The sequence below is a fragment of the Lynx canadensis genome, chromosome C1 (genome assembly GCF_007474595.2).
Source record: "Lynx canadensis isolate LIC74 chromosome C1, mLynCan4.pri.v2, whole genome shotgun sequence".
NCBI lineage: Eukaryota > Metazoa > Chordata > Mammalia > Carnivora > Felidae > Lynx > Lynx canadensis.
Genome location: NC_044310.1, coordinates 5,800,938 through 5,817,973, shown reverse-complemented (window position 1 = coordinate 5,817,973; position 17,036 = coordinate 5,800,938). Strand labels below are relative to the sequence as shown.

The window sequence follows — 17,036 nt, the reverse complement described above, 5'->3', positions numbered from 1 at the left end:
GAATTTTGGAAGCCTGTAGCCCAGGCTTTTCCCCTTCTTTCTTTAACTCCTTTTTCACCACTACACCATCTGACCCTGTTGCTGGCTTGTGGTACAGCCCCCTGACTTTTCTAGCGAGGTCACCTAGAAGTGAGTAAAATCCCTGGAGGATGCAGAATCGACGCGGCTGTTGCCACCATCACCAGGCACCGACCAGAGTACTGCAAAGATGTCCAACTTTGCACTATTTGAGCATGAGTTTTTCAAAAAGGAAATTCACTGGACTGTTTAATTCCATTCAGTATGGATTAATGGCAGTTTGGCAATTTCTTGTGGTGCGGCCTGTTTTCCCTCCCTTATGGGGGAAATATTTGGATCCAGATAGAAAATTTGTGGTTGTAAGTTTATTTGATATAACCATAGCTGCTGGGAAAAGAGTGCTGGCTTTTAGGAAGGAATTTATTTTGGGTCTGGACAGCAAAACATTGGGGATCCGAGTACAGAGTCCTGATTTATCTGTGGTATTTCATCTTCGAAACTTCGCCTGTCAACCCAAACTTGAGACCTTTTCAGTCCTGAATCTGACACTTAGTGTTTTTGTCAGGATAATGTATGGGATACATGCAGTAAATTACAGGAATGCCCTTTAGCTTGGTGTGTCTGTGCTGATGTGTGAAGTCTGCCTTTAAGTATAGCTTATTCATGTATATGTGACAGGAACTTGTTATTTAGGTTAAGAGTTTAGCTGGTGACCCCGCCTCCTGTCTTAGGAGTTTTCCCAAGGCTGCACTTGTGCTCAGTTTTGGTCTCTCCATGGCTCATAAAGGAATTTGCTGTCTGAACTTGTTACTTTTCCTGCATCGTGTGATCCTCGGCAGAAAATGCCTTAATAAGCTCGGATTTTATAGTTGGTGGTTGAGAAGATTTCATTTTTGTGTACGTTTTGGTCCTGCCAAAATACTGACTGACTTTTGTCCACATTGAACTGTAAAAATAACCAAATGACAGCAATTTGTTTAATAAACAAGGTATCATCAAGAAACAGTGATTTTTGAAAATGACTTGTGATCAGCAGAGCCTGGGTTTCAGCACATTTTTAGCTGCATCATCTTTCTGGACGGTTGTATGTAACCAGGTATTTGCACAGCTTGGTTGTAAACACTGTGTCTGTGCTCCCAGGTTCCACCTTCTTGCTTCACCTGATTCATCTGATCGAAGGTGACTTCAGTCCTCTTACAGGATCCACATGCTGATGCAATCTCTTGAAAACAGTGTTTCGAATTGAGTGTCACGGGTTTGGAAAATATGCTTGTAACCTTGATTCTGGTGCCTGCAGCCAGTTAGCACCTTAGTCCAATGGATATGCTTGTTTCTCGGTTCCACTTATCGGTGCATTTATCCTTAAAGAAAGAATTCATTATGCTAGTTTTGAGTAGACCCCTGATGGTTCCAAGTTCTGTCCATTTGGAAATGCCAATAAATGATAAGTAGCCACTTGTATTCGGGTTCTCCAGAGAAACAGAACCAATAGGAGAGATACGTAGAGAGTACATGTCCCATGGGAATTGTCTCACGAGATTATGGAGACAGAGAAGTCCCATAATTTGCTCTCTGCAAGATGGCGAGCTAGGAAAGCAGGTGGCCAGTCGACTTTGTCCAGGTCCACGGGCCTGGTAACAGTGGAGCTAGTGGTGTAACTCCCTCCTTTGAGGCTGAAGGCCTGAGAACCAGGGGCCACTGGTATAAGTCCTGGAATTCGAAGGCCTAAGATCCAGGAGCTCTGATGTCTGATGGGAGGAAAAGATGTATGTCCCAGCTCAGGAAAAGAGAGTTCTGTGTTTCACCGTCGCCTTTTTGTTCCATTTAGCCCCAAAGAGATTGGGTAAAGCCTGCCCACCTGGGGGAAGTCAGATCTGTTTACTCAGCCTACTGGATAATCTCTTCTAGAAACAACCTCATGGATATACAGAGATGTTTTACCAGCTATTTGGGCATCCCTTAGCGCAGTCCAGTTGACACACAAAATTTTAACCAGGACTCCGCTAAACAGGACTATGAAACTCAAGTGGCATGGCTACCAGAAGGGACATGTGCTCAGTCCTTAAGGGTGGAGGATGTGGAACGCGACTCCAGGTTTGGGTCCTTCAGCCTCAGCCCACCTGAGCACTTAAATACATCGGAGGGTGGATACGTTGTTTACTCAAGGGCAATAAGATGTTTACTTGCCCTTAGGCCACTCTCTCAAAAAAAGGAAACACAGTGTTTAATGTCTTACTACATTTGGGAGATGTGTGTATGACAGTCTGAAGAGGAGATACTCAGAGCTCTTTCTTCTCTTTTGAGAACAAGACTCTGGAGTCTGTGTTTTCGCTTTCTCGCCTTGTACCCATGGCAGAGCAGAACTCTGAGACGGCTGGACCTTGATGGCCAAGCCTTCCTTGGTGGCCCTTATTACGTTTTTCTATGACTCTTTCTTTCATTGCATTTTGAGCTGTGATGGCTATAAGCCATTTTGATAGAAGGATAGAAAATGTTACCTCCCTAGTGCCTCATGGTAGCAGAGCAGTACCTTGAAATATTACAAGATCTTTCCTACATGATTTCATATTGATTGATCTCAGTTCCGGTGTTTATCTACAAAGTTGATGTGATCCTCTGATATGGAAAACTTATCTTTAGATTGGATTCTTCTGTGCGTATACCTGGATTGATCTTTGGCCTTGGAGAAGAATAGTAAGCTCTGACCGTGCTGTCCCTTCTTCCCTCCCTCAGAGTCAGGAATGATTCGAGCCTGGTAAGACTGTGTCCCCAAGGTCTTTTGAGGGTACTGTGTCCAACAGGCAACTCCTTGTGGGTGGAGGTGGACTCGGCAGGATGGAGAAGCCACTTTAAACTGACCGTGTGGCAGGCTGGAAGGCAGGCCATTTTGTCTGGCGGACCATGGCCCCTCACGCTGCAGGCCTTGTGTCCTCACACCAGTTGTTTTTGCAGATATATCTGAATTATACAGTAAACCTGTGGTATTCCTATCACTCTTACCCTTACTATCACCATGTTGTGGAAATGCGTGAAAAGTTTCTTTAAAAGGTATTTTCTTAAGCTATCTAGTATACAAATATTAGCCATTGCTACTTCCAAGATTTGTGGAAAATCCTGATTGGACATTTTGGCTTTAGAAAACAAGAATTTTGGTTTGATTTCATCTGACTCTGAATCTAGATCTTTCATTACTTGAAATTCAAGCTCTCAAGAACAAAGCAGTTAAAAATTTGAAGGAAATTCCCCAATTATTATCTCTAGCGAAGTATTTTGACTTTGCGAAGTTGTTTATTTGATGGTATTAATCTTTATATCTTGGTTCATTGTCTTTGGCCTCTGTCACATGGCCGATCGTGGTGGAGGGACCAGCAGGGCTTGTTTGGAGGGCTTTGGGAGCCCTGGCGGTATCTGCTGGGAGCTTGTGAGGGACTGATGGGGCAGAGTTCTTTCCTGTGTAATGCAGGTGAGTTTAAAATTGTTGTTCCCATCTTGGGTTGGGGGCCTGCTCATATTGTATACAAGATTCCTCACACCCGTCCTGTTGGTCATTTATGAACTCCGACCACTCCCTCCACCCCCACCCCCACTCCTTTTATTTTTTCATATTGTGTTAAAATGTTTTTTTCCAGTGATACCACGACTGGCCCTAGGAAAGACTCAGACTGGCTGTTTAATCAATGAAAGTACTGCATTAATAACCATGAAAGATCTCTAGGAATGGAAATTTACTTCTGGGCCTTGGATCTTGCGTTTATATGAGATGGTCGAATTGTGTGCTGCCCATAAAATGAACCAGTGTCCCTTCAACAGCAGCCTCCTGTTCGCCTTCCCTTCCCCCTAGACCCCCCCCCCCTTTGCCAGCCGTCTCATTCTGAGTGTTTTACTTCAGTTCTGACTTTGTAGTTCATTAACTCTCAGTCCGTTGTCTGACATTCGTAGCTCTAGAAAGGCCCCTGTTCTGCTCCCAAACACCCACTAGGCTGTTGGTCTTTTTTCCAAACCCAGGTGGGGATGGGTTTTGTCCTCAATTAAACTATTTCCTTAAATTTACATACATCCGTCCCTTCAGAGAAATCCAGGCCAGTGATGTGGAAGAATCCATAATTTAACCCAGAATCAGCTACTCTTCTTGTGCGCACAGTCCCTCCTTGAAACCTCACTGTGAGCACGTTGGGTGCGCTGCTCCTGGGTGGTATTTTTTCCTTAGGGCTGGTACTTCCTATAACCTGCGGTCAGGCAGGCAAATCTCGCTCTAAAGATAAAATGGTGGGAAATAATTTACTTCCCAGTGAGCTCTTCTCTGTATTCAGAAATACACCCCAGGGTGCCTTCACAGGGGCACCAAAATCTCCCCACTTCCCTCTTTACTCAGCATTCTGTTTAAAATGTGTCATTTATAACCACTTTGACCTTTGTGGAATTGTACAATTATATCACTAGTTGGTAATGAGGCCTATTTGTTAGAAATACTTGATGTGCTTCTCAGATTGTTGCAAAAGTAGAGATTCTTCCCCCCTAATTTGCCACATGATTTATTTTTGTATTGCTATTACTAGCTTAATTTTGAATCTGAGAAAAACAACATATATAAGTGACCTCTTATAGCTTGACTCCTATCTTCATCTGTAAAACAGTGGTAGTAACGCCCAACGTTTATTATTTTTTATTTTTTCCAAGTTTATTTTTGAGAGAGAGTGTCAGCACAGAGCCTGACGCAGGGCTCAGTCTCACAAACCGTGAGATCGTGACCTGAGCGGAAGCCAAGAGTCGGATACTTCGCCCATGGAGCTCCCTGGGAGCCCCCCGCCCAACATTTATTGAGAGCCAGTCCTGCTGCTCTTGCCCGTTTGTTTGCTCCTCACAGCCGGGTGCGGTACCGGTGGTGGAGTTTCCCATCGTGTCCCGTGTCCCGTGCCACAGAATTGAGGCTTGGAGAGGTCATTTGCCCAAGTAAGTTGCGAGCCCTGATTCAGACCTCGGTGATTTGGGCTAAATCAGACGATCTCTAAGTTGACTTTTGCTTTTAGTTTTCTGTGATTCTGAGCAGAAGTCTTTTTCTAGTGAACGGTGGGAAGAACATGCAGATTTCCCATGGTTAATGTTTGAGCCGCACCTGTGTGTGTGAGTGGCATTGGGAGCACTGACTGGTCGAAGGGGTGCGCTCCGTTCCCTTTTGCTGTTCCTCAGTGCTCAGTCACTTCTGGAGAAGATGGCATTTTAATTTGTAAAAACCTCTTCAGTAGGGTACTGTTAGCGGATGCCATTATGTTGATGTCGAGAAGACAGGAGGGACTCTCCCAGTGTGGCTTATTTATCTACTGGTTTTGTCCGGGGACAAAACCTAGATGTAAATGTATAAAATGGAATGCGACCCTAGAAATCATCTCATTCCCTCCCCTCACTTGTCAGATGCCAGGTGACTCACTAAGGTTGCCCCCAGCTGACTAAGTGATTGCAGACAGGACTAGAAGGCTCGATTACTTCATTTTAGTCTAGTACCCTCTGAAACGACATACTGCTTCCCTCTGGATGTTTGATCGTTAACTTCCCGGCCTATTTAGGACGATTATGTCTATTAGAGCTACTTATATTTGTTCAGAACTTTTGTTAACTGTGAATCTACCTTTTGTTGTGTTGTATCCAAAATTAAGATTCGGAGGCCTTTTTTTTTTTTTGACACAATGCTGCCACTCCCTGGTTATTAGATAGTACTGCATTATGAAATCCAGCAGGGTTTCGGCTGCCTTTGTAAGGTCTCTTATTAGGAGTCGTAAATCTAGGCACAAATATACCAGAGCAGTAAGACAGACAGACAGAGAGAGAGAGAGAGAGAGAGAGAGAGAGAGAGTGTGTGTGTGTGTGTGTGTGTGTGTGTGTGTGTGTGTATGTATGTATGTGTGTGCGCGCGTGTGGCCATTAAGTGTGCCAGGGTCAGAATTTAATATAGATATTATACCTCGAAAGGTCCCCAGAATCACTGGCTTGGTGTTCTGAAAAATAGACATTGTATGATTGCCAGTTCTGGTACCTTTGAAAGCTTACTTCGGTTGCCCTTCTGGTTTTCAGACATCTCAGATGTGTTAAAGAAATGCGTAGAAGCATAGATTTCAGAACATAGTTGCTCAGACTGCCGGTAGATCTGAATTCCTTTGAGCCCTGTTAAGTAGTTCATCACTGTGAGCACTGAGGCATCCCTTAGTAGCTCAAGGACTGGAGAGCACTGTCATCTGGTGAAGGAAACCACATTCTGGTGAAGAAATAGCTCCTACGGTTCTCAGCAGAGTTCTTGAAATCTTTCTGTGAAGCTCTGGTGAGCATCAGCTACCAACAGAAACCATTGCTCTCTTGAGCGCCTACTCAGTTCCAGTGCGTTTCCGTTCCTCTCATTCTTTCGATAGTCCGTTGGGTAGGTTTCAGTGTTCCCATTTTGCAGAAAAGGGGAGACTCAGAATATGATTAACACGCCCAGAGTCATATAGCTAGGAACTGGTGGAGATGGAGTTTGAACCCAATGGTGACAGGCCTCACTGTGTTCGTATTTACATTCCATGTTCCCCACTGGTAGTGCTTAAACCGGGGTTGTTTTGGTCATCGTTCCAGTTTAGCTTTCCATAAAAAGGACACTGTTAGACCATTGGTTTTCCACTGGGGGGTAATATTGTCCCCTCAGGGGACATTTGGCAACGTGTGGAGATATTTTTTTGCTCATTACGATGAGGGGGAGGGGTGCCACTGGCATTTAGTGTTTGGAGGCCAGGGGTGCCGCTCAATATCCGGCAGTGTGCAGGACAGGCACCCACGCCAGACTTCCCTGGACCAAATGTCAGGAATGCTGAGGGTGAGAACCCCTGCATTAGGCAGTACATTACCCCGAGTTTATCCTTGAGTACCTGCAGACAGGCTCCACCCCTCCCCTGCTTCGTCTCTTTCTGTGAAGATGCCCTCATCCTGGCCCTGCTGTTTATGGCTGGGCCCCGGGAGGAAACTGGTCTCCTGGCCGCTCTCTCGAGACCTGGTGTGTTGTCCCTCACTGCCTGTGTGCTTGGTCAGCAAGGCAGATAGAGGACCTCGCTTGTCCAGAGAGAAACCCACTTAAAGGCCACGTTGAAGTCAGAATCCGAGTTCCCTCCGGACCATGCAGGAGGTTCTCCTGTGCTGCGCGCATGTGGGCCGTGGGGGTGCATCCTGCACTTGTTCTTTCTCGTCTCTGGCTTTGTGTCTTCCCCAGATCTCCTCCTTTGCCTGGAAAGAATGCATTGAGGTCTTCCCCACTTTTCCCCCAGGTCAGACGTTACCTCCTCCACAGTCCTCCGCAGGGAGTAATTGCTCTTGAGGATGAACTCGTGTATGTAACATTTACTCTTTTTGTGTAACATACTGATTCGTCCTCATTTTCCCACCTTTCGTATAAACAGTATAGAATATAAAAGTGAAAAATGGATAAAAACTGAACAGTACCCATTATGTAGGGTTATTCTTTCTATACAGTCTCTTTTTTTCAAATCAGTAATGATGCCCTATTTTTGTGGGCCTATTGGACACAGTTAATTATACAGTACGGATCTTGGTGTTTATGATACTTACTTTGGAATAGTGCTTCTTCGCATTCAAGTTCATCAAGACTTTGACAGTGCTTTTCTTTCTGGTCATTTAAATAGCTTTAGTATTTTTCAGTAAAGGTTTTTTGTTGTTGTTGTTGTTGTTGTTGTTTTGCCTTTCTGGCCATTTAGTGAAGACTATATACATACCTCTTATTTAAGCAGAAAGCAGCTTGCTTCATTAAAGAGGCTCCTTTGACATATTCTAGGACTTAGTCATCTCCTTCATAAACATGAAGCATGTCTCAAATTTTAGCTCTCTTTCATTTCTGACTCACCTGCTGACCTGTGATGGGAAGGTAGACGTTGCTAAGGGGAATGATACAGCAGCATTTATCTTGGGGAGGTCTCTTAAGCCCCCACCTGGGTTAGGAATTACTTTATGAGGCCATGGGAAGCCTTGGTGCACTGCCATGTTCAGAGGTCTCACGACCAAGGTGTACCAAGACGGTCTCCCTCAGGCCGTAGCCCCATAGCCTCCAAATAGAAGGGCAGTGTTTCATCCTTTATGCTTTGAATGGAAGCATAACCAGGAACAAAGTTGACTTCTGGGCATAACATGTTTCGGTGTCCCACGAACATTTAGGGGCCCCTGATCATCATAGAACTCATTATTATTCACAAATATTTATGTACAAGTTCTGTTCTCTGGAAATTGGAAGACAATTAAGATAGGGTCCCTGCTCCATGGACTCCTGGTACCTTCACCACCACCCATAGTTTGCTGTATTAGTTTGCCTTGTAGCAATAACGTGGATGGGGATGTAATTAGTCTGGGTGATTGGCACACCTTGGAGACATGACTTTGTGCCAGGCCTTGCACGGTAAGGTTTTTCTAACTTATTGCCTTTAAAGGCCTCGACACTGTGCTAATGCAGTTTATAAATACTTACGAAAATGTTGAAGAATTAAGATAGAAGAAGGATGTATTCGTGTAGTTTTGTATAGTTAATGCTAAATAAAACTATACTCTTGATTGAATTAATCAAGCTGGGGGGAGATTTATAGGTTCAAGTTTGGTCTCCTTTGGTTTCCTGGATTAAGGTTTTGAGCAGTAGGGTCAGAGGGATGCTAAGGCTGGGATTAAAAATAATTTTGACCTTATCATTGACTTCTGTATTTTTGTGGCCCTGTGGTAATTGTGAGTCTCCCTCTCTGCCTCTCCACCTGTTTACAGGGGCTTTTGATCATGGGTATGGTATACAGCTGTGGGCACCCGAAATCCTGTTCCTAATGCTGTTAGATTTTCCTTTTCAGAGTAAGAGGGACCATCTACTCATGAACGTCAAATGGTACTACCGTCAGTCTGAAGTTCCAGATTCTGTGTACCAGCATTTGGTTCAGGATCGGCATAACGAAAATGGTAAATAAGTCCTTCTGGTTTGATTCTTACGTTTTCTAGCTTTGGACAAGGTTATTTCTTAAAATATTCATTAAATGGAGATGACCACTATGAAAAACTTTCTCTAAAAAAGCTTTTCATAACTGAGAGCATTACCGGAATGTTTATTTATTTATTTAGTTTTGCTGAGTCCGTTCATTATTTTTGCCTTAAAAAAAACCCCAAACAACCAGAGAGATGCGCCAATAACATCTTCCCCTTAAACTTGGACTAGAGATAGCTCTTCTTTGGAAATAACAGTAATTTCATTTCTAAAATTCCTTTTTTTCCCCTAATGATGAGCTAATAATACCGAAAACATCACGATTCTGTTTTATTTCTTTTCTCCTTTTCAATAATCTCTATGATTGAACTTCTCTGCATCCAGGGCTGTGAACTTCAGTTTTGAAAGCATAGCTTTCCTGAAGGGTTTGCAATTCAGTTTGCGTCTTAACTTTCAGAATAATCAGGAAGGTAGTTCAGAGATTCTTAGTTTTTCTTGCTCTGGCATTGTAGTTTCTACCCAGTAACTTTGTTGACATGTGAGATATGCACATAAAATGTGTATTGCGTTTGTTCAGATGTGTATAATCATGCATTTTTACTGATTTTTCAAGTGTTGGGCCTCACGCTTAACTGATTCACATTTGTCACCCATTAATCATATGAGTTAGAATTTGTCACTACCCACTTTCAGATAAGGAAATCGAGGCACATGAGATGCTCAAGGAGTTGCCAAGGCGACATGTCTTCTCAGCGGGCCTGGCCAGGCTGGGATCCAGCTGCCTCTACTCTTCCTTTCCCACTCGTCCTCACTGCTTCTGAGTCAACAAAGCATAGCCAAACAGTTTTGAGGAATGATGTTCTTTTATAACTCATTAGGCTTTTCTTCTTTGAAAACTATAAAAATTTCTGTTAAGGCAGTTAAATTATGGTTCCTGATTAAAAATAGTAACTTGGTTATTTTTTTCTACAGAAACAGTGCAATTTCACTCCATCCTGGAATATTTAGCAATAAGAAATTAAACAGGATCATTAATTATGTCAGTAATTTACACGTTTGCTAAAATGTGATCATTGTTTCTTCTGTTTTTTTCTTCGTTTTTTCATTAATGGCTTAATGCATTTCAGCAAACTGTGGGGATTTAATAAGGGTGTAAAACACATCCAGCAAGATACTTGTTTCCTGTTATGCCTGCCATACATTATTCCTCCTGACCAGACCTGGTTATTTATTGTACTTTCTTTAGTGGGAGGTGAACCTGAAAGAAAAATCTAGCAAAAATTTTCCTAAATGTTTTGGGAGGCTCAATTTTAATATCCTCGCAATTAATTTTTTTGACAGACTCTGGAAGAGAACTTGTCATTACAGACCCGGTCATCAAGAACCGAGAGCTCTTCATTTCTGACTACGTCGACACGTATCATGCTGCTGCCCTCAGGTGAGCGCCAGAGACACGGTCTTTGCTGTGAAGGAGCGGCCATCGAGCATGGCGGGTCGAGCAGCCTAAGCCATCTGGGTCTCTTTTGATAATCATGATATTAATCAGACTACTCTTGTGGTCTCAGTACAAGTTAGTACACCACCACTCACTCCAGTGTTAACTTTGTGGGTGATTGGGATTTCAGAGGTTACCTGTACCTTCACTAATCTGTGTGGGAGAAAAGAAACCAATATAAGAAAAAAACTTTTGACGCCCTCTCTGTAGTTTTGTATCTTTGTGTCCTTGGTAGTATGCTGGTATTGAAAATTAGTATCCTGGCACTGGTTGCTGAAGTTCTTAGGGTGACGTGTTATGATGGTCTGCAGATTATTTTCTCAAGAATCAGTTACTTCCACTAGAAAAGGTGGAGAGATGGGTGAAACAAATATGGCAGCATGGCTTGAGAGTCTAAGCAAGGTTTATAGGAAGTTTTAGCAACCTGTTTATTTGAATTTTTTGTATGTATGAAAAATTTCCTACCAGAAAGCTTGGCGTTAGGGAGAATATATTGAAGATTTTATTCTGAGGAAGGAGGTAACATTGCAGATAGTCTTAGGTAATTATGCCAAAGAGTGACCATAAGCCCCTACTTTGCACTTTCTGGCGTTTTCTGTCCCTTTCAGGAAAAGGTGATATATGCGTGCGTGTACGTACACACACACACACACACACACACACACATCTTCATCCTGGTATATTTCGCATGTATGTGGAAGACTGTGGGCTTCTTAAGTAGTAGAGGAAGTAAGACAAGTAATAGTTTTGTAATTCTTTCCCAACCAGAAAGAATAAAGTGGTGAAAGACTACTTTCTTTGTTAAAGAATAGAAAAAAAAAGTCATAGGGATTTACTTGCTTTTAACTGAGCTATAATGAGATCCAATAATTTCTCCATTATGTTGCTCAAATGGCGTTCAGTGAAACCATCTGGAGTCTCCTGTGCAAAGCTATATAGCTAAAGCCAGTTATTTCAAGGCGAATTAGTAGCAACTTTTAGGGCAGGTTTGGGTCAATGTTTTGGGCCAGAATATCTTTCCTATGATCTCCTTCGCAGCTACTCAGCTCAGCCATTGTAGGGCAAAAGTCATAGGCAACAAGTAAATAAATGAGGTGCTGTGCACCAATAACTATGGACGCTGACATTTGAATTTCATTTAATTTCCACGTCAGGAGATATTATTCTTCTTTTGATTTCTTTTTTAGCCATTTAAAAATGTAAAAGCTGTTGTTTGTTCTGCAACTGTATAAAAACGGGCATTGGGCCAGATTGGCCAATCCCTGCTGTAGGGGAAGGAGCGAATATGGTTAGATTTGGCTTTTTACAAGACTTTAGATAAATTTAGGGAATTTCTCTGGTGTTTTATCAACGTCTTCCAAAGTTCCCAGAAGCCTTTCGTGTCTTTGTGGCAGTGACTTTGCAATCTTAAACTCGAACACTGAATGAAGCAAGTTAATGGAAGTTTGGATAGATGGATGGAACCATTAAATTGTTAGTGAAGACAAGTGGCTTGATCTTGAAATACTTTCTTATCTTGATATATATGCTTCTCCCCTCCTATTTTCATCTTGTGTCATTGGTTGAAGTAAATGATTTTAAAAAACGTAGAGTTAAAGTTAAATAAAGATGTGACAGGGCGACTGGGTGGCTCAGTCAGTTGAGTGTCTGACTTCGGGTCAGGTCATGATTTCCCGGCTTGTGAGTTTGAGCCCCACCCCGGGTTCTGTGCTGACAGCTTGGAGCCTGGAGCCTGGAGCCTGGAGCCTGGAGCCTGGAGCCTGTTTCAGATTCTGTGTCTCCCTCTCTCTCTGCCCCCTCCCCTGCTCACGCTCTTTCTCTCTCAAAAATAAACAAACATTAATAAATATGTGAGACACATAACAGTGGTTATTCAATGTGTTTTGATAGATTTACTTGAAATGAATATATTTGAATATTAGCGGCTATTCAGATTTGTGGAATCATTTTATATTATTTTACCCTTTTTAGAAGAACCAGTTGTCCCACGTAATTCCACCTGGACCTAGTAAACATCCTTTTACTGGGTTTCCAGTCAGATACTTTCTGGAGGTATGTAATTGTGTAGTCACTGTCCCTTCCCTGGCCACCAAAGGGCTGGAGTGCTACTGGTAGTTCCTTATCTTCTTTCCACTGTGTATGTGACCAGAACCCTTATGGACTAGTCTTTTCTTCCTGTGGTATTTTCTTTGAAGTGGTCATAAAGTGGTTCCTTTCTAGCTGTCGTCTCAAATTTGATTTTGTTAGCTTCAAATAGAACCTCTGTGTATAACCTGACAATTGGATTTTTTCCCCCAAAGATTGCAGATCGTAGTGGTCACACAGTTATTGAATGATCTGGCCTAGTAGGTGCTTAGTAAATACTTGTGGCTGGCTTGATGTTTGTCTGCATCTGTATTGCAGACAAACTGCATTTGTCTGACATTTGAGCGCATCTGTATGGTTCTGACTGTTACTACTTAGTAATCTCGTCAGGCTCTCAGCAACAGAGCGCTTCCTGTAAGATCTTCTCCCATAAAAGCAGATTTCTCCCCCAGGAATCTTTATTGTTCTCTTTCATTTTAGCAAAACTAGATTAATTTTAAAATACAGTGTGGGCTGGGGAGATTAAACTTTAGTTTTTTCTTCCACTTATGTCCTGCCCATTTATCCACAGGAAGAATTTTTCTTCCTCTATAGATATAAAGCAGTTCTGCCAAAAACAAATTCAGCTTTGGGGGGCCTGCGTGGCTTAGTCGGTTAAGCATCTGACTTTGCTCAGGTCATGATCTCACCACTTGTGAGTTTGAGCCCTGCATCAGGCTCTATGCTGACAGTTCAGAGCCTGGAGCCTGCTTTGGATTCTGTGTGTCCTCTCTCTGTCCTTCCTCTGCTCACACTCTGTCTCTCTTTCTCTCAAAAATAAATAAATATTTAGAAAAATAAAAAATAAATTCAGTTTTGAAAGAGACAAAACAGTTCGTAGGAACGTGAAAAAGGGTCAGATGAATGTAGTGGCAAACATGGAAGAGAAAAAAAAAGAAAGAAAAAGACTGATAGCGTTAGTGCTTAGCACCCTTCTTGTCAAAGATCATAGTGCTCAGCTCAGTGGGTTCCTGGGACCCGTGATTCTGAGGCGGCTCCTGCCATGGCGTTCCCTAAGGAGGAGAGTGCTGCAGTGCTTTCTCTCTTTCAAGCTGGTGTGAGGGTCAGGTGAGAAAGGGGGAGGGAGCGCTTTGTCCTCTAGCCCTCAAGAATCAGAAGGGAGACAGAATTCCTCTGCAGCCTGTTTTCTGTAAGCTGAGTATTTCCTTCCCCAAACGAAATTCACTCCCAGAGGGACTGTGGGACCGTTCGTTACGGAGACCTGTGTTGAGGTCCAGCACTGCTGCTTGGCTGCTGTGTTTTAAGTCTTGCTTTGGCTGTCCCTCATCCCTGCCTTTCAAGCTAAGTTTATCCGGCTGTTTGTTTTCTTTTCATTACATTTATCAGTAGCCATATGGTGCAGTTAGTATCTTGAGAGAAGTAGTTTTGAGTTCTCCCCAGTAGCTAAGTATTTTGGGCCCATGCTGGTATAATAGAAAAAACACCAGACTACAACGAGAAGGCTGCAGTTTGAATCCTGGCTCTGCCACATAGTTTTTTCACCGAGGTCAAGTTTGTTAAACTTTTGAGGCATCCTTTTGACAAGCTTACGCAAGGCCACGTGATTAAGTGACAGAACCCTGAAGCAATCACACATATTTTGGTCCTACATCCAGTCAGATAATGGATGTGAAAGGGTCTCTCAGAGTGCCTCACGCTCAGTAGCATGGGGAGTGCTTACTTACGGTCATTGAATCTGAATTGGGTTCTTTTTTTTTTTTTTAATGCTTATTTATTTGAGAGAGAGAGGGAGGGAGAGAGAAACCGAAGGAGGCTCCAGGCTCTGAGCTATCAGCACAGAGCCCGACACGGGGCTCGAACTCACAAGCCATGAGATCATGACCTGAGCCGAAGTTGGATGCTTGAGCGACTGAGCTACCTAGGTGCCCCTGAGTTGGGTTCTTAAAGCAAAAAAGGAAGAAAAGAAAAAATGCAATTAAACGTAGTTCTGTACCAAGTTATTGATGGTACGATTATTCAGCATCCATTTATTTTACTTTTCTGTGGCCTCTTGGCTGGATTGATTGGCTATTCCGATTACTTCGGGTACGGGAGGGAGAGTTGAGCTCCAGGAGCCACCTTTAGACGCTCCGAGAATGAGCAGATAAACCTGCTCTGAGAACAAGGAGATAAATTTTATTACGCTAAATAAAAATTATAGCTTGCAGTTTGTTTGCTATGTTACTTCTTTTTCACCCTAAGGATCATGTTTTATTGATGATCAAAGAAAGGATCTAGAGAGATTGCTTTGTGATTGGATTGTGAGCATGTGACCTGGGCAGCATTTTCAGGTTTACTGTGTACCTGTAACTGTGAATTCCCAAATATCGTAAATGTCTCAACGACTGAAGGGCTGTTTCCCAACTTCCTGATTATCTGCCTCTTACTTCAAGGAATCGCTTGGGGAAAAACATGTCCTCAGGTAGGGCAGGTGCCAAGCTGTCATCTTGGCTAGGAATTTGTCTTCTAGGAATATGTTTTAGAGTGAGTTTTCTGGAGCCTTTCCCAGCCAGAAAACCCTAGCCTCGCTCTGCAGGGCTTCTAATCTTCCCCTTTTCATCCTGAATTAATTGATCTCTTCACTTTGTTCTGGGCAGCTAGGGTTGTACATGCAGTGATTGATGCAGACTGAGTGCATCTCCACGCAGTTCCCCAGCCATTTTTGGCACTGACACAACTCCTTTAGCTCCTGTGGGTCCCCTGATGAGTGTCCGGACGCCTCAGAGCATTTAGTTTTACAGTTCCAGGGTTCATTTCCTGGCTTTGATCAACTGTTGTTTTAATATGTAAAATAACTTCGACCTACAGCATTTTTATTGTTTTGTCCATATGTGCTTAAGTACTTCATTAGACACCATAGCTTGATGGTCATTTTATTCTTTCTTTCTTTCTTTCTTTCTTTCTTTCTTTCTTTCTTTCTTTCCTTCCTTCCTTCCTTCCTTCCTTCCTTCCTTCCTTCCTTTCTTTCTTTCCTTCCTTCCTTCCTTTCCTTCCTTCCTTCCTTCCTTCCTTCCTTCCTTCCTTCCTTCCTTCCTTCCTTCCTTCCTTCCTTCCTTCCCTTCATTCTTTCCTTCCTTTCCTTCCTTCCTTCCTTCCTTCCTTCCTTCCTTCCTTCCTTCCTTCCTTCCTTCCTTCCTTCCCCTTCTTTCCTTCCTTCCTTCCTTCCTTCCTTCCTTCCTTCCTTCCTTCCCTTCTTTCCTTCCTTCCTTCCTTCCTTCCTTCGTTCCTTCCTTCCTTCCTTCCCTTCCTTCCTTCCTTCCTTCCTTTCCTTTTCCTTCCTTCCTTCCTTCCTTCCTTCCTTCCTTCCTTCCTTCCTTCCTTCCTTCCTTCCTGTGTCCTGGCGCTGCTAGCTGGGCAAGGGCTCTGAGGTGCTGGGAACACCCAGCTGAACAATATACTCTCTGTGCCCTTGGATACTTCTCAATCTTTTAAAAATTCTTTATCTGGAGCTGCTTTTAGATGCACAGAAAAGTTGTGAGTACCACGTTTCCATCCATCCCTCCCCCAGTCTTCCTCAGTGTTAACATCTGACAGAACCCCTGTGTGGTTATCAGATCCAGGAAATTAGCATTAGTACAATACAGTTGAACTGAAGACCCTGTTTGAATTTCACTAATGTCTTAATTCAAACTTCTGTAACAAAATAGCACAGACTGGGTGGCTTAGAAGCAACAGAAATTTATTTCTGACAGCTCCAGAGGCTGTTGGTCTGAGATCAGAGTGCCAGCCTGTTCTGCTGAGATCCGTCTGGTTTGCACACTGCCGACTTCTTGTATCCGTCACGTGGCCCAGAGCAGAGAGGGAAGGCAGGTTTCCTGTCTGACAGCACAGGGTTCATTTTATTGTATCTCTTTTTGTACCTTCTTTCTTCAAAAGCGAAAAACTCTGCTCTCATTGTCGAAATATATTTACTTATTTTTATTCACTTCAGGAATACACATGGTTTTAGAATTTGTAACCCATGTCCCTGTGAGAAACCGATTTACTGACTAAATTTTTGTCTTTAGCCATGTAATCTATAGGCAAGACACTGTCTTCCAAAGTTGTTTAGGTCAGTTCTGCTCTTGGATACCTCCGTAAGTGGCCGTGTTCTCTCTTTGTACTACGGTTAGGTTCACTGTTAGACTTTGCGCTCCACTTTTGGTCCCTCCTGGTCGGTAGGGACTCTTGTTCATTTTTGGATGTGCGAGGGCATGCGGACTATGGCTGTGGTTCTGACGGTCAGGGCTGCAGACAGATATGTGGTTTTCAACTCTCTTACATGCTCCCATCCCCATTTCTTTCCTTCCCGCCTGCTCTCTGTAACTGCTCGCTTTACTTCTTAGTTTTTCCTTCCTGCGCTTTTTCATTTCAAATGAGCAAATACATAGCTGTTTTGTTATAGCCTCTTCTGTCTTGTACGAAGAGTAGCATGCC

The 17,036-nt window shown here is 43.1% G+C and overlaps 1 protein-coding gene across 1 annotated transcript in view; it reads left to right on the top strand.

Annotated features, from left to right (window-relative positions):
* Nucleotides 1-17,036, top strand: part of RERE (arginine-glutamic acid dipeptide repeats) — a 424,733-nt gene that overhangs the window by 244,918 nt on the left and 162,779 nt on the right. Inside the window, 2 exon segments of the mRNA XM_030325464.1 lie at nt 8,874-8,979; nt 10,343-10,439. Coding sequence (XP_030181324.1) covers nt 8,874-8,979; nt 10,343-10,439 — 203 coding nt within the window.